We start from the raw sequence: 18,703 nt of genomic DNA on the forward strand, positions 1-18,703 counted from the left end.
CCTGCCCCTTGCCACTGGTTCTAGATTATGTACTGGAGTTAAAGAAGTCTGGTCTGTCATCAAGCCCACTTACAGTACACCTCGCAGCCATCATGGCTTTCATTCAAAAAGTTGATGGGTTCTCAGTCTTCACCCATTTTCTCACTAAATGATTCCTCAGGGGGTATTCGGAACCTCTATCCTGAGATACATACCCCATACCCCACCCTGGCACCTCAACCTAGAACTATGCTGTCTCACTGGTCCCCCATTTGGACCATTAGCCACATGTTCACTTGTACACCTGTCAGGATTCCCTCCCCACTCTGAATTCTAGGGTACAGATGTGGGGACCCGCATGAAAGACCCCCTAAGCTTATTCCTACCAGCTTAGGTTAAAAACTTCCCCAAGGCACACATCCTTCCTTGTCCTTGGATGGGTACTGCTGCCACTACCAAGTGAGTTAGACAAAGATTCAGGAAAAAGACCACCTGGAGTTTCTGTTCCCTAAAATATCCCCCCCAAGCCCCTTCACCCCCTTTCCTGGGGAGGCTTGAGAATAATATACCAACCAAATAGGTAAACCAGATTCTTAAACAGAACTTTATAATAAAGAGAAAGTAAAAGAATCACTCCTGTAAAATCAGGATGGAAGGTAACTTTACAGGGTAATCCGATTCAAAACACAGAGGATTCCCCTCTAGACAAAACTTAAAAGTGACAACAGGGATAAACCTCCCTCTAAGCATAGGGAAAATTCACAAGCTAAAAACAAAAGATAATCTTAACACGACTTGCCTTATTTACTTACTCTTTTTGCAATATTGAGACTCATTTTAGGAGGAGGAGTTTTCTGACCTGATGCTTCTCTGCTTCCCCAGAGAACACAAACAAACAACGAGCACAAATAAAGCCTTCCCCCAGATTTGAAAGTATCTTCTTTCCCTATTGGTCCTTTTGGTCAGGTGCCAACCAGGTTATTTGAGCTTCTTCACCCCTTACAGGTAAGGAGGAATTCTAGGCTACCCCTAGCTGTATGGTTATGACAACACTTATCAATGAAGGTGGCCTTTCTTGTCACCATGACATCCACGTGACGAATGAGAGAACTAGGGACACTCATGGCATGTCCCCCGTCCCCCACCCATATACAATATTCTTCAAAGACAAGGTTACTTTACGACCACATCCTAAATTTCTACCCAAAATACCACCTTCATTACACTTGAATCAACCCATCCACCTTCCATCAACCTCATGAGAACAAACGAGAGGTGATGTTGCTTTCTTTAGATGTGAGATGGTCACTAGCATTGTATCTTGAAAGGACAAAGCCCTTCAGGAAATCACCAAGACTATTCCTTTATGTTACAGAAAGATCTAAGGATCCACTATATCCAAGCAGAGGCTCTCTAAATGGATTCCTGGGTGCATTCACCTTTTGCTACCGACAACATGAGCTGCACCCCCCACCAGGGACTTGAACACACTCCAGCAGATCACTTTCCACTTTGATAGACTTTCTAAACAATGTATCCATTATGGACATTTGTAAAGCAGTCACCGAGCATCTGCTCACACGTTGACGGAGCAATACACCACTGAGCAAGACTTGATCTCAGATGCTCTGTTAAAACTGACTTATCTTATCATTGATTTGCTAATCCAGCTCCGAAGCCCCATCCTTCCAACGAATGGGCTCTACAGTGGAGAACTCACAGGGATGCCCATTTCAAAGAATCTCAGTTACTCAACAAGGTGAGAAACACACTCTTATTGAAGGAAAGTACAAAATTGAATGGTTTGACCAGGATCCAATTGAACTAAAATCTGTTTTGGTTTTTTTTTTGTTTTTTGTGTTTTTTTTTAAACTGTGGTGAGGATGCATACTTATTACTACAGACCATCATAAGCTGTTATCAAAATCTGTTTTAATTAGATGCTTTTGTTGGGGTAAGGGTTCCCTTCCATTTTTGGTTACTTCTTTCTGGGGATAATTTGCCAATTTATTTAGCATGGCAGGGAATTTAGGACCAACTTTTTCACTACTCTGATCAAATTCAGTATTGCTGTTGTTATTACCATCCCAAGCTGGGACTTGGGGAGTTACCGTTGGGCTTTCTTTCTCTAGATGTTGAGTAACATTCTGACCAGATAACTGGCAAAAAGGAAAAACTTGCTGAAGTTATCTCAGTGCCATTCTGTACTGTCCACAAATAGCATTTTAAGTGGACCACTTAAATTTATCTCTAATTTGATAGAATTATCTACATGTTCAACATCCCATGAATCTCTGGTTTTGGGGACCTGGTGTGTGTTTTTTGCAGTAGTCCTCACCTTTCTTGGATCTGATCAAACTTTGTCACTCCATGTACGTCCTGCACAATTAAACTAATTCAACCCAAACTGGCATTTGTTCTTGTTAAATCCAAAATTCTGGTTTTTGGCATGTTGCAGATTATTCACCTCTTCTTCATCCTAAATCAGCAGCAATTATTTCCACCACATCCAGATTCTCAAAAGATCAGTAATGTGATGCTTTGGTACACCTTCGATGCTTAGTCAGTTTTAAAATGGGAGTTACTTAAACATATTTATCAAGGGGAGCAGAAATTGTGGTTCTGAACTTGATATCGAAAATTGAACTGCCTAAACTTCTCTGCTTAAATCTAAAATACTTTTATGTTTCTGATGGACTAGCACTTGTGTTTGGCTCTGTTCAGTTATTTTGGATCTGTACAAATATTTATTTATTTTTACTTTCAGTTAACGGAGGCAGCTGATGTTTGGATTAGTTTTAATAATATCTAACTTTTACAGTCCAAACAAGTTGTGCGTGTAGGTGGTGCATACTGGAGTCTGTATCGGTGTGTGATGTTTTTATACACTTAATGCTTTCCAGTTCACTAAATATCTCATCTGATTACTTAAGAAAATCTTCTGTGTCTTGTTCAGTAGACAAGTTACACACCTGTTTGACCATCTGCAATAGCAGACTGCTCTTCAGTGCATGAAGACTTGGAACTTCCTGTTGCACTGTTTAAAACTCTACAGTCTGGTATCTGTCCTTGTACAGAAGTGCTAGTGTAGTTTTGCCTTCTGCTTGAAACAAGCTTAGTTTTCTATTTTAACATCAGGCAGTGTCTAATCATATTGTTAGGGCCCTACCAAATTCACGGCCGTGAAAAATGCCTGAAATCTGGTCTTCTTTTACTTTATACTGTACAGATTTCCCAGGGAGACAAGTGTTTCTCAAACTGGGGGTCCTGACCCAAAAGGGGGTTATGGGAGGGTTGCAATGTTATTTTAGGGGGGTCATGGTATTGCCACCCTTATTTCTGCACTGCCTTCAGACCTTGGTGGCCAGAGAGCAGTGGCTGCTGGTGAGGTGCCCAGCTCTGAAGGCAGCGCCCCACCAGCAGCAGCACAGGAGTAAGAGTGACAACACCACAACCTCCCTACAATAATCTTGCAACCTCCCCACAGCCCACTTTTGGGTCAGGACCCCTACAGTTACAGCACTATGAAATTTCAGATTTAAATATCTGAAATCATGAAATTTATTATTTTAAAAATTCTAGGACTCTGAAATTGACTAGAATGGACAGTGAATTTGGTAGGGCCCTACATATTGTGTATGCTTACTCTGACCACATTGTGCTCATTTCCAATATCTGTTTCTGAAATGCTTTGTTTCCCATTTCATAACCCAATCTATTGTATAACCTTGCTTTGTAAACTTGAGATCCCGTAAAGATGTTTTTTTCATCATCAAAGCTTTGTCCATAACAATTTTTTCTTTTGACATCTTTGCATTTTGCACTAAGAGCACTAATCTTAAAAAAAAAAAAAAAAAAAAAAAAAAAAAAAAAGTTGCTTCTGTTATGTACATAACCACCTTCTGTGCTGGATCCCTTTTTAATGTTTGCCTGTACACTTATAAACAAATCTGGTTTGTTTACCCAAGTACTCTGTCATTGTGCCTCAACAAGCATTTTTAATCAGATACACTTTAGTTCTTTCCATGCTTAATACTTTCGGGCATCACATTTCTCAATAACCCCCAAATATTCATTGATCTTTGCAAAGTCAGGTTAGTTTCTCATGATGGTACAGAGAAGGGCTACTAAGATGATCAGAAGAATGGAAAACCTACCTTATAAGACAAGAGTCTCAAGAGCTTGGCTTGTTTAGCCTAACCAGAAAAGGTTGAGGGGAGATATGATTGCTTTTTATAAATACATTAGAGGAATAAATACCAGGGAGGGAGAGGAGTTATTTAATTTAAGGGCCAATGCTGGCACGAGAACAAATGGATATAAATTGGCCTTCAACAAGTTCAGGCTTGAAAATAGACAGACTTCTAGCCATCAGATGAGTGAAGTTCTGGAACAAACTTCCACGGGGAGCAGTGGGGACAAAAAACCTAACTGGCTTCAAGACTGAGCTTGATAAGTTTATGGAGGAGATGGTCTGGTGAAACTGAAACTGCCTATAATGGCATCTGGTTGATCTGTGACTGCTAGCAGCAAATATTTCCAGTGGCTGGTGATGGGATACTAGATGGAGAGGACTATGAATTACTATGGAGAGTTCATTCCCAGGTATCTGGCTGGTGGGTCTTGCCCCCATGCTCGAAGATTAACTGATCACCATATTTGCTGTCGGGAGGTAATTTTCCCACGGATCAAATTGTCAGAGACAACTGGGGGTGGTTTTATTTTGCTGTCCTTTGCATGGGGCACTTGCAGATTTAAACTCGTGTAAATGGCAGATTCTCTGTACTTGAAGTCTTTAAATCATGATTTGAGGACTTCAGTAGCTCAGCCAGAAGTTGAGGCAGGAGTGGGTGGATGAGGTTCTGTGGCCTGCAATGTGCAGAACATCAGACTAGATGATCATGGTGGTCCCTTCTGACCTTAAAGTCTATAATAACCTTCCTTTGACCTGCCTGTTAGTTCTAGCACAAATAATTCAGCCTGGGATTTTCAGAGGTGTGTATTGGAATTGGGTACCCTTTGACTTTCAGATTTCAATGAGGTTTGGACATCCAAGCATTTAGGTTCCTTGAAAATCCCATCTTTAGTTACTACATTAATCTAACTGTTCAGACTTACACACTTAAGCTTTATTTTGAAGGTTTGTGATCAGTGTTCTCACTGTGCAACTGTTGTAAAGAAAATGTTAGTTTTTCCAAGTAACATTCTTGTATGAATCAAAGTGTTCCCAGAATTTCTGAATGACTGTCTAATAGTTCGCAGTTGTCTTCAGGCTTCCTTTGTCACTGGGCCTGCTAAATGTAACTGTAGAATTTCACCCCCTTTCATTTTCTATTTAGTATCACTTCTTCCCAAGAAATTTTGGAACAGACTGGATTAAAAAATCTGATTTTATTTAAATTGGATTTTTGATTTAAATACTTTTTTTAAAAATAAAAATGTGCAATTTAATTTGAAATTGACAACCTGTGTTAAGTCTAAACTTTATTAATTTAACAAAACAGTAAGCAATAGAAGTTTGCTGCCAAAGTTTTAAAGAAAGTTAAACCACTGAACTGGTGGAAGTGACTGATTAAGCTGTTGAAACTAGTGTTTGCTGAAATGCTAACACGGTTTTCAACTGCCATTTGCAGGTAGGGAGAGAATGTTTTCTTCATTTCAGTTTATTCAATTAATTCATTTAAATGACTATAGTTTATTCAAAGTTAAGAAACCAATTAGGAATTGAAAAAGCAGGAAAAATCTTCTTTGTTCTTCCAATCTGCTAATAAAACAAAGTATGAGGATGAGATCTATAATTCTAAAGTCTTGAAGGATTTGATGACCAGAAACCATCAGTTGATTAACTAAATGTCACTTGTTTTTAAATGCAAATCATGCTTTGATAAACTTACATAAGAAAAAACAATATCCAGCACATTTAAGGTAGTTTCATTTAACTAATAAAAAATAATTGTTTACATTTAATTGCATACCCATTTTCATCCAAATAAAGCTTGACAGAGTAAAATAATTATCATTTAGTAAATAGAAAATGGTGCATGATGCATTTGCTAATATAATAAAAATGTAAGAATCTGAATGTATGTTAAGCTATGTAATTGCTTAAATAAATTTGTATAAATATAATATATCCTCCTGGTTAGCAAAAAGAAGTACCAAATTTACTGCAATGGCTATATTTAATTATAAATCAATGTTTTAATGGTTACCAACCAGCGAGAATCAACCTTTCCTTAGGAAAATAACTAAAAAGTATACTGCAAAGCATAAGTAAACTCTGATTTAAATCAAGATTTTCTGTTTGCTGATTTAAATTGGTGATTTAATCACCAATCACTTTGATTTAAATCAATCCACAATGATTTGGAAGCACTGCAACCACCTCTACAATTCTCAGCCAGTTTTCCTCCCATACTGAAGGACTCATGTGGCTTCCTCTGCCCCTTTGATGAAGGCCTCAGAAGAAGCCAGGATTAGTGCTGTAGAGTTTCTAGATTCTAAGTCAGTGCTTAAATCTTTTTTTCTCTGATAGCTGTTCAGTGGCCTATGTAAAATGAATTGGTCTCTTCTCCACGTCATCTACCAGCATGATAGTGTACAACTTGTTAATAGTACCAACAGAGGTCAGTGATTGACTGACTGGGCCTGATGATCAGACTATTCTTGCTTCTGTAGGTGTTCTTTCCAGAATAGAGGTAAGCATATAAATGTGGTGGATTATCATGCATTTCTACTACATATGCTGTACCTGGTCTGTGAATAAATTTAGATTTGAATATTGTCAATTTAGGGTCTTTTAATGGATAGTAAATTCATCTTAACTTTTTAAAAATTCCAGTACCTCTTCTACTTAAACCTAAATGTTGAATTTTTCTGTAGAACCATTAAAATAATTATGCAATCTTTTTAGGGCCATTTTTTCTTTTATAAAAGTGATGATCTTGCTATTGAGAATCTCAACTTTTTAGTTTCTTGCCATTGTATTTTAAATGTGTCACCTTTTAATGTTTCATTAAAGTAGAAAGGTTGTCTCTTAATTTCTCATATGGGAAGGTAAAGACTGAATTGGAAACTTTTTTCCCCTCCATGAGGCCCATTTTTATCTAAAATGGTTATATAGGCTCCAGACTAGCAAAGCACTTAAGCACACATGTAACTTTAAGAAAAAAAGCAGTCCCATTGAATTCTATGGGACCATCATTTGTGTGCTTAAAGATATTAATTTACTCAAGTGCTTTGCGGCCTGGGGCCTTAATGCATCTGAACTCTCACACGCGTGCGCTCTCTTCCCCCCCCCCCCTTTTGAATATATAATTCCCATTAATACTAGTCTGTGCAGTGACATTGAAGGGAGAAAATATCCTTTTGAGTGAAAGAATGTTGTGCGCCATTAAAAGTAAAAGCTTTACACTACAGGTTAGCCAGTGTGACAGGGTTGGGCCAGATGGCTACAGGAGAGTAATAGAAGGCAGATATATTAGCCCCAAGCTAAGTAGCTCCCTTTTCCCTGGGTAAGGTAACAGGGAAGGTTCCAGAACAAGAAGGAACCTTCTGGAGACAAATTATGACAGGCTGATTAGAACACCTGCAGCCAGTCATGAAACTGCTAGAATCAATTAAGGCAGGCTAATCGGGGCACCTGGGTTTAAAAAGGAGCTCACTTCAGTTTGTGGTGCACTTGTAAGGAGCTGGGAGCAAGAGGTGCTAGGAGCTGAGAGAGAGAACGCGGACTGTTCGAGGATTGAGGAGTACAGGCATTATCAGACACCAGGAGGAAGGTCCTATGGTGAGGATAAAGGTGTTGGGAGGAGGCCATGGGGAAGTAGCCCAGGGAGGAGTTGCTGTTGCACAGCTCTTGCAGGAGGCACTCTAAACAGCTGCATTCCACAGGGCCCTGGGCTGGAACCCAGAGTAGAGGGCGGGCCTGGGTTCCCCCCAAACCTCCCAACTCCTGGTCAGACACAGGAGGAGTTGACCTGGACTGTGGGTTCACGAAAACGGCCAAACTGAGGGCTGCTGTGAAGCTCTAAGGCGAGCAAATCCACCAATAAGCGCAAGACCCACCAAGGTAGAGGAGGAACTTTGTCACACCAGGTTTCACACTTTGATTTGCTAATGGATTTTCATTTCTAAATAGATTTGATACATTGAAGAACAACGCTGCACACACCCCTTTTTCAGTGTATAGATTTCAGGTCCACAAATACTCCATGAAATATAAGTGGGTTTTCTGTATAATTCTGAAGTTTGTTTTCTCTAGGTGTAGGCAAGATGTTCAGATTCAGTGGGGTGCCAGTTTGGTAATTTTGCTCAAAGTGCATGGTGAGAATAATCTTTCTCCTAAAATGAAGCAGAAGGATAAGTAATAACTTTTTATGCATGATAAGCATCAAAAATATGAGCCTGCTGGTCTATGCTTTTCATTTTTCTTTGCCTTTGTCTTTCAGTCAGAACCTCCTGCAGTGTGCACACGATGTAATCAATAACTCAATAACTTTTTTCATGCAGTAATTATCTCTATGTGGTATTAGCTGAACACTGTTTTTCTTTATTACCTAAAAGATGCAGGAGATAGTTATATAACCAGCTGATCCCATTTTGGATGAAGCTAGTTCATGACAGTATGGAAAATAGTTTATTTTAAATAGTCTTTTTAAACAAATATTGTATATGGAAAGCTTTTACTAGCTAATTCTTGCTTCCGTCGGGAAAAAAATTATTCTAAAGGACTTCATTAATTACACTTAGTTTGTCATGTTTAATTATACTATATGTATAATATGTAGGACATGGAAATGCCATATAAAAATCATTTTCTTATATATGCTTTAATTTACTCACTACAAATGTTAAGCAATTATATCTCTTAAATAAGATGTAAGGTAGTGTCATTAATGTGAAATTATCTGTATTTTCTGTGAGGTAGCTGTTTTAAACATCTTTGAAAGTCGTTTTGACAACTATTTTAGAAAAGAATGAGCTTTGTGTGAGCTCTAAAATCGGTTTATTCAATACTGAAATGCTCTTCATTTGTTTCACGGGCTTCTCTTTCACAGATTGAGATCTTGCAAGAATCTCGAATGATGATTCCAGATTGCCAACGCAGATTAGAAGCTGCGCATGCAGATCTTAGTCAACTATTAGTAAGTATAGCGCAAAATAACTCTTACCTTGAGCATTTCATGTCTCCTGGCCACAAAGACTTAAAAAGCCAGATTCTTTCATTGATAGTGTTGTATTAGCAAATTATTTAGCTCACAGTGTAACAGTATAATGAAACCAACTAAGATTGGACACTTTCTACTTTGTATATGGTATTTTGTATAGTATTTTGTGTATATTTCCACGACTAGTATTATGTAGCAGAATAGTTGATTTCAGAATGTGTATCTGTAAGTGAATACAAAGTTTAGTGTAGATATAGCGAAACAATACAATCAGTAGTATGCTTTAATAAAAGGAAGTTAAGAAACACGAAATGGGACATGTACCCAGTAGACACTTAAATATTGAGACATTAAAGTGGAGTCCCTTGCTTTGCAAGTTATATTGCCATACCTCTTGATCTCTTTAGGTGAATTCAGGTTTACAGATGGAACATTCTGCTTGCTTTGATTATTTCATCATTAAAAATAATCACAGTATCTTAAGATAAGTAGTTAGCTTGATTTCAGTGGAACTATTTGCATATGAATAGGGGTGATATAGGAAATTTAAGGCCCAAACCTGCTTTACCTAGCTTTAAGGTCACAGGATTACATTAAAAAGCTGACAGTTTCTTTACCAGCAGTCTAGTTACCCATGTAGATTTAAACATTACTGTGAAGTGTAACTATACAAAGGAATCTTACCCACATGTGGTGCGTGAAGGAGAGATGACTTGGTAGAATTCCCCTCTGCTGATCTCCGTTAAGCTGCCAGCATTAGAGCCTGAATCTACAAGATGCTGAATGACCTCAACTCCTGTTAACTTCAAGGGGAGTTGAAAGGCTTGTCAGATTTTCCATGAAGCGCTCTGCGCTTTGCGGGATCAAGCTGTTAGACTTCATCTTTTTGCAGGTGCATAGTAGTCTTCAGATTGTTTACATGAAGGGGTTGACATAATTTACTGATTAGTCATTGCTACTGTTCCCTAAATTGAGAAGGCAAACAGATAATGTATTTTGATCAAGAGACTTGAAATTTTTCAACAAATCCAAAACTTAATACTGAAAAGTTCTTAAAGGTTATTTTCCCCTCCCAACACACTTGCATAGTTCCCGTTAAAGTGAACTTCGAAGAAGAATCTCTTTTTAAATGGACAACCTCAAAGAAGGTTTCAAGTCTTCCTAACTGTTCGTCTTACCTCTGTTGCCATTTCTGCAAACTTTCGTGTGGGCTGCATTTTGGTTTGAATATTCCTTTAATTGAACAACATATAGAAAATACAAATAATTCAGACTTCTAAATTTGACATGTGCATGATTTAACTGCTTTACTCACTGTAAAAGGGGAAGTGGGAACTGCCTAAATTTCTCTAAAATCAATGTATTCAATATTTAAATGCCCTTCATGTTTCTTGGACTTCCCCTTTACTTAGGATGGCACCCAAAGTTTAAACTGGAGCCACATGATGTTGGACAAAATCTTAGACTGATTTTAGTGTTTTTTCCCTCCATATTTTTTAAACTAGCTGGCCCCAAGGAGCTAATCCAGTGATGCAAGCGATGTTATTACATCTAACACTCAGCACTAAAAAATGGAATTTTAATATAACATCTGTTATGTCATTGAAAGCATGTCCAAGTTATTTTCAGAGTACTTAAAGTTGTATAAAGAAATCTAATTTTATTTTATTGAATTTCAGGAAAATGAAAAAGAGTTGGAAGAAGCTGAAGAATATAAAGATGCACGTTCAGTACTGGAGTCAGTGAAGTTGGAAGCCTAGATGTTCTTCAGTACTCTTTATGCATTAGCCTGGGTCCATTCCACACTTTTAGTTTGATCACTGTTGTATTATTTAAAGTAGTGTAAGAATGACGACTCGCTGAGATTCCCTTTATGCAATTGCAAATGACTGGCCTTTCTCTAACTTGGAGACATCAAATAAATTACTGTCTGATACATTTTTGGTTTTTATATTTTGCCTATGGCTAGAAAACTTAATTGACTCAAAGTATTAAATTGCAAAAAAAACCACCTGTCTTTGAGATAAAGCTAGGAATTTACTAGTTGGTGAGGATGTTTTCTGTAACAACTTAGCATCTTTATTATTATCCTAAAATGTGTGAGGAATGTGATGACTCAGCAGATATTTCCAAAACTACTTAAGTTGGAAAGCATTTGCCTTAACAAATTTCTGTTCTAATAGGAAACAGTTTAAAGCGATTAAGCCTGCATACTCTAACAGGACACTTGTAATCTAGTATGTTGTATATTTTTACAAACTTGTGTTATGTATATGTAACTTCTCAAATATATAATGCTCTTTAGTTCTTATTGTAAAGTACAGTACTAACTAGAAATGGGCCTAAGACATTAAATAAAGATCTGATTCCAAACAACCTTTAAGATAGAGTGCATTCATATGTGAGTTCTAGATCAGGCATAACCAGAATGAAATAGCCTTTGCGAGGAGCAATATGGTAGATGTCCAGTATTTTCCCCACTACTTGCCCCTGCAAAAAATTGTCAGCTGGAACCTACTCACAGAAGTTTAGAAAGGAACCTTTTTCTTCAGGGTGCAGCTATGCCCCTTTGCTAGCTCTTGACAAAATAAGTGATTTATTGGATACAGGCCAGGACCTGGGTACTGTGAGGGAACTAATGGAGTCGTGTTTCGTCTGGATGCAAGAGTATTTAAATTTGTACAAATCCTGTGGTTCTTTTGGGACAACTCATCTGAAAAATAAGGTGTGGTTCTTCTGGCAAGCAAAGTTTTGCATATTAATTTACTGAGTATGAGACCTTTTGGCATGTACTTTAAGAGCAACAAAGTACTATTTGTCCTTCTGGTGCTATATAAATATTCCAATAAGCTTTTATTTAAAGAGCCTGGCTTTGAATAGGACCTCATCCTGGCAAGTACAAAATGGTAGGCATCGGCTGTCACGAAAGTATATAGTTAACTGATTTGTGGGTGTAGTCAGATAATTAACTGTTTAAATGACATGAATTGCACCTGCAATTAATTGCAGACAAATGCATTTTCCAAACTATAGTTGCTATATATAGTCTGCTTCTCTGAATTGGGGCCTAATTTTTGTACATTTCTTAGTTTGTAGAACAGAAATTACCCATTTCAACCAAATAATGCAGTTACAGATAGTTAATTTGTTATACCATTTGCACTCTGTGCAGTAGTTAACTATGATAGCTCTTCTAAACTTTCAAAAAGTCTATTTAGTATGCCAGTCTGTCTCTGGCATATTTTTTCTTGCTTTATTAGTAAGCACATTTTCATGAAAATGGGACTCTTGTTTTAGAATTTAATCTACCCCTGCTGCTACTTCCTCCTATGTCAGCAGTTTACCTGTCATACCATTTTGTTGTAGTGGTGGGGATTTGAGGTCAAGAAAGCATTATTTCTGACTGAAGAATGAGCAGCAAATAGCTGTAGCTATAGAAAAGTGACATACGGAAAATGAGGCCCAAACAGGATTATAGTTAAAATTTCCTCCCCCAAACTTCTGCCTGAGACATTGGTTCATCTAATTTAAATTATGTACTATTTTCAGAAGTTTATAATATGCTCCATAACATGCACCTTTCTATACAAAAGACAACCATGAAGAGGATATTCCTTGGCCAACATTCTGACAATTACCCTCCTCTCTGAATTCTTCTCTGATACATCAAGATTCTGATGATGATTGTTCAAAAAGCCTATATAACTGGTCTCTCTCTCTCTGCTGTCCTGTCTGATTTGTGAACAGTACTCATCCATACATATGTCCATTTCTCCCACCAGTGTCTCCATGTTGCCTTTTAGCATGAATGCTCTTCCTGAGCTGGTCAACAAAGCAACTATGCTCTCCTCTTTTCAATCTGTCCTGCAGATCCACTGCTACCACAATATCGTCAAGAAAATTCCTGACTGGTTGTCAACTGACTGAAGTGTTTATTTCGTGGAGAGAGGAACTAAAGGAAACTAAAACCAACATCGGACATTGGTGTAAGGAAGGCAAGAGAGCTAAACTGTAAAGGGAGGATAGACAAAATTTGTGACTAACTTAAAAATATAGCTAGTAAGACACATGCCTATCATTCCGATCACTTTACTTGCCTGTTTTATCTCACTATCCTACCCGCATCTCTTGTCTTTTTAGATTGCATGCTCTTCAGTTCAGGGACTCTTCCTGTTTGAAAAGTATGCGGTGGACACAACTGCAGTCTAAAAAACAGTAGCTTAAAAGTAGCATCTTCCATGGAAAACTGACTATCAAAAAATTATGGCTGAGTTGCGGACAAGTCATGGAAAATTTCAGAAAAGAACATAAGAACAGCCATACTGGGTTAGACCAAAGGTCCATATAGCCCAGTATCGTGTCTTCTGATGGTGGCTAATGCCAGGTGCCCCACAGGGAATGAACAGGTAATCATTGTGATCTATCCCCTGTAATAACAGACCTTATTATTTGTGGTAATAAAGTCCATTTTTACTTTTTTGCAATTTTCTGCTGTCAGTAGCTTGGGACTGAGAGCGGGAGCTAAGCCTGAGAGATCCTGCTCTCAGCCCTGGACTGACCGGGGGCTCCCGCTGTCAAAATTTCAATGGAAGCCTCATATTGGGATTCCACAGTTTCCACAGTATGCATCCGATAAAGTGAGCTGTAGCTCACGAAAGCGTATGCTCAAATAAATTGGTTAGTCTCTAAGGTGCCACAAGTACTCCTTTTCTTTTTGCGAATACAGACTAACACGGCTGTTACTCTGAAACAAATTAAGTAGGGACTTAGTTAGTTATACTGCATATTCAAAAACCAAAAGTAACATTAGTGCTTTATTTCTCTTTGCCTCTTTCTTGAAACACAATGTTCAGGTAATTAGCGGCATAATTACCTGTAGTTGGTTAACTGCTTTTGCTGCATTAAGAAAAGATAATTTAAAAATTGTGCATACAGGCAGTTTCTTGAAATATTTCTTGTAGGTGGACTTTTTGCATGCATGATGACCCCATTATATTGAAATAATTTTGGTTTAGTACTCATTACATTACATTTCAAAGGACAGTCTCTAAGATGCTGTGAAAAACAGGACCTCTAAATTTTCAGTGACAGCAATAGCGGCTGCATTTATTCGTTTGAAACGTACTCTCCTGTACTCATGACTGGGCATTTTTTAATTTCCCAATTATGGACCTAGTCTACCCAGAAATGCCCACTGCCTTCCAAGATCTCTGCTTCTTGGCAGGCTGAGTTCTCTTCTGTCTTCCATAACCCCTTAATCTAGACCTTCATTCTGCCAACTCTGGCCATGTAGCAAACGGGAGTAACTATTTTAGATCTACGTTGAAATGCCACCTGATTTTTATTTATTTATTTTCCCCCTAGAAGTCTTCAGGTCATAACAGAACCACTAAATTTCCTCCCAGCTCAATTGAGCAATAGTAAGAATGGCTGAGGATCCACTGACCATGCACAGTCCAGTCGCTGGATGTTTTCTAAAGCCTGCTTCCAATACAGCAATCTAACTGTATAGAGTCAATGACCTTTGCCTTTAGGACAGGGGATGAAGAAGAACACCTTATATTGGGCATTCAGAGACTACCAAAAGAGAGTATTTATCTCCCTTAGAATTGTGACCAGCTGCCATGCATACTGAGCACAAGAGGTCTGATGATCTGAGAGTCAATAGCTGTGGAGGTTAATGTTGGCTGAATCAATCTCTCATATTCATTCCTACCATTGCTGCATATTTTAAATACCATCTAATTGCTTGTTTAGCTTTAATGACAAGGCAATAGTCAAAGGCTCTCTACATTGCTGGAGCCAGAGAAGGGTAGTCACCAGAAAGGTAAAGACCAGAAGGAATTCTGCACAGATAGAAGTTTCCAAATTGATGCCAGGTCCTCAGTGTAGGAAACTGGAAGATATCTCTGAAGATTACTGGTCAAAAGGAACGGGTATGTATAGAACCTACCCATGGATGGTTGCTCAGCACAACCTGCAAGAAAATCAAGCTTGTCCACAAAAAGATCTCCAACCAGCCAAGGAAGACAGACTATCCTTGCTGGGGATTCTATACTAACAATAGAAAGAATATCCTGTCAGTGACAGAACAAGGTGTTGTCTGCCTGTCTTCCTTGAGCCAAGCCATGAGACATTACTCAAAGACTGGATAGGTGTCTGAAGTTAACATGCAATAATCCAATAGTGATGGCTCATATCAGCACTGACATTGCATTGCAGGATCTCTCTGATTATAGATGACTTCAAGGAACATGGACATGCTGCTTCAGCGTGCTTCCAAGTGATCTCAATCTTTTCTGCCTCGCAAGTAAAGGAAGGCAGAAGATTCTGGAAGTAAACCACTGGCTAGATAAGTTGTGGAGGGTTTGAGTTCTTGGAACTTTGGTCCACCTTCTATGGGGGCTGTACAGTTTGGTCTCCAGAGAACCAGTCTTTTCATGGGTAGTTAGAAGGGCATTTAATAACAAAATGAGAGGGGAGAATGGAGCACTTGGCAAAAATATCAAGATACTGAGCAAAATAATTAAGGAACCAAAGATGATGAAGAGGAAAAAAATTACTTAATTGCATATACACCAATGGTGGAAGCAACTGTAATGAAGAAGAGGAATTGGAATTCCTCATTTATAGGCATATGCAGTTGAAAAGTTCAATTTAGCCTCAAGTTAACAGTGTAAGGCTAGCACAGGATTTTCATCTCATACTTGGTACTACTGTCTTCTGTTGGACTGTCTCTGAAACAAATGACAGCAATGCACTCATTTTAAATATAAATGATTTTTGCAACCACCAGGAATAAAATTCTTTGTGACTATTGAAGTGCTATTGAACAAGTAAGGATAGTTCACTCTAGCCCTTCAAATGTCCCAGATGCCATTTTCATAAGCAAGCTAAGGAACTGTGGTCTAAATGAAATTACGAAAAGGTCAGGGCACAACTGGTTGAAAGAGCATACTCAAAGAGTAGTTAGCACTGATTTGGTGTCAAACTGGGAGGATATATCTAGTGTGGCCCTACAAGGGTCAGTCGTGGGTTAACTGCTTGTCATTATTTTCATTAATTACTTGGATAATGGAAGGGAGAGTACGCTTAAACATTTACAGATGACATCGAGCTGAGAGGGGGTTGCAAGCACTGCGGAGGACAGGATTAGAATTCAAAACAACCTCCACAAATTGGAGAAGTGGTCTGAAATTAACAAAATGAAATTCAGTAAAGACAAGTGCAAAATACGACATGTAGGAAGGGGTTAAAAATCAAATGCACAACTACAAACTGGGGAACAACTGAAAAGGAGCTGGGTTTTTAGAGGTACAGTTGCAAAAATGGCCAATGTGTAGTAACAAGACTGTTATATGTATAACATGGGAGGTAATTGTTCCTCTTTACCTGGCAGGGCTGATAGCTCAGCTGGAGTATCCTGTTCTGGGTACCAAAAGGAAAGTGGACAAATTGGAGAGTCCAGAGGAGAGCACTAAAAAAAAATAAAAGGTGTAGAAAACCTCACCTGTGTGGAAAGGTTTAAAAAACTGGCCATGTTTAGGCTTGAGAAAAGAAGACCTACCATGGAGCTGCTAGTCTTCAAACAAAGAGCTAGGGCAGCATTTCTCAAATGGGGGGTTGGGGGTCTGCGGGCCCTGCTGATCAACTCTTCCTCCTCCCTCCCCGTGCCTCCTGTGTGCCACGGAATAGCTGTTCCCAGGCATGCAGGAGGCTCTGGGAGGAACAGGGACAGGGTGTGCTCAGGGGAGGAGGTGGAAAGGGGCAGGGCCTGGGGTTAGCAGGGGGATATGGGAGTCTGCAAAAAGTTTTAAATCAAAATGGGGGTCCTCAGTTTGCTAAAGTTTGAGAACTGCTGGGCTAGGGAATAGGGTTCCAAGGGAGCTGTGGAATCTGTGTCATTGGAGGTTTTTAAGAACAGTTAGACATACACTTGTCAGGGGTGATCTAGGTTTACCTTATCCTGCCATTAACACAGGGGGCTAGATTTGATGACTTCTCAAGGTCCCTTCTAGGCCTAATATCTATGATGCTTTCAATTCTGCAAGACCAAACGAGCTGCCAGAAATACGTATATGAGGAGCTTTGCCTGATTTCCAACATTCCTGGTTACAACCTATTAGGATAACAGGGAAGACCCAAACTTGTTTAATACATTTTCAGTCAAAATGTTTCTCAATGATGTGCATTAGCTGAATTTGAACAAGTCATTGCACAGCTAGAAAGCAACTTAGTCCACTGAAGCGCACAGCTTTTCAGAAGCAGAATATTTCTTTAACCTTTTTTTTCCACTAAATTAATATGGAGTCAAAATTAATGCTGTAATTCTGTTTCCATTGTATGCATATTCCTACATCCAAATGACGAGGAAGGAAGATGGTACTGCATCATCAAAGCCCGGGAGAGGCAGCTGAGCTCCAGCTTCCATTAAAGGGAGAAGAGTATGGCTGTCAGCAATTTTGTCCTTTGAGTAGTGCCCACTGTGACATTCCCCTGGTGTTATCCGGACCGATGATATGCTTGGTCACTCCAATTCTTGGCTCTGGGAACCAGCCTTACCCTGCTCTGCTGTGAGAACCCCGCTCCTGGGCTGTTCATGCACAGCCTCTGGCATGTAAGCTGCTCCTTGGATTGTGCAACAATGACACTAGCCAATATCTCTGGTCCCAGACACAACCCTAGGAACCTCCATTTTACAGCGTCCAGCTATGTCCGCTGGACGCCACAAGCTTAAATGAGTTACCAATTTCTTTGTTAAATTGACTATGTACCAGGCTTATTATCCCAAGGGGGGAGTCTCTGACACACTTCAAACCAAGTGCATGGCTTCAGGTAGAGTAAACAATCAGATTTATTAACTATAACGATTACAAGTCAGATTTGGTCAAATGAAATAAAAGCAAAACACATTCTAAACTGCTCTTAACACTTTCAATACCCTTACAAACTTAGATGCTTCTCACTACAGGCTGGCTGGTTGCTCTTCAGCCAGGCTCTCCTCTTTGATCAGCACTTCAGTCGCTTGGTGTAGTATCTGTAAATGGAGGTGGGAGATAGAGAGCATGCGCACGTATAGCAAATGTCTCTCCCATTTATCATGTTTTCTTCCCTCTTGGCTTTGCCCCACCCCCTTCAGAGTGAGGTGAGCATTACCTAATTGCAGTTCCAAACTGACCAAAGGAAGGGGGGTGACTCCCTTGAGAGTCTACCATTCTTTTGTTGCTGCCTAGGTCAGCGCCCTTTGTTCCTGTGAGGCTGGGCTGGGGTTGTCCCATACCTGCCCTGATGAGGTGTGAATTGCCTCTCTGTTCTTGGAGAGTTTTAGCCTGGGCTTGCTTTAAGCCATGAGGATACATTTTCAGCCTCATAGCTATATACATGAAAGTATAACCCATAATATTACTGTAACTAACAACCATGCTCAGTGCATCATGAGTCTTCCAAAGACACCCAACATGACAAACTTTGCATTAGATACCACACAATCATTTTATAAAGATGAACATGGGGGTGTAGGGTGTTCCCCCAATATACAGAGTATCACACCCACC

General features: G+C 39.2%; 1 protein-coding gene across 2 annotated transcripts in view; it reads left to right on the forward strand.

Moving 5' to 3' along the window:
* Nucleotides 1-11,525, forward strand: part of TBCA (tubulin folding cofactor A) — a 63,925-nt gene extending 52,400 nt beyond the window's left edge. For both annotated transcript variants that reach the window (XM_073344184.1, XM_073344183.1), the window contains exons 3-4: nucleotides 9,039-9,125; nucleotides 10,829-11,525. In XM_073344184.1, coding sequence (XP_073200285.1) covers nucleotides 9,039-9,125; nucleotides 10,829-10,909 — 168 coding nt within the window. In that variant the 3' untranslated portion in view covers nucleotides 10,910-11,525. The remainder of the gene's footprint in view (nucleotides 1-9,038; nucleotides 9,126-10,828) is intronic.
* The last annotated feature ends 7,178 nt before the right edge of the window (nucleotides 11,526-18,703 follow it).

This window comes from Lepidochelys kempii, chromosome 5 (assembly GCF_965140265.1).
Source record: "Lepidochelys kempii isolate rLepKem1 chromosome 5, rLepKem1.hap2, whole genome shotgun sequence".
Taxonomy (NCBI): domain Eukaryota; kingdom Metazoa; phylum Chordata; order Testudines; family Cheloniidae; genus Lepidochelys; species Lepidochelys kempii.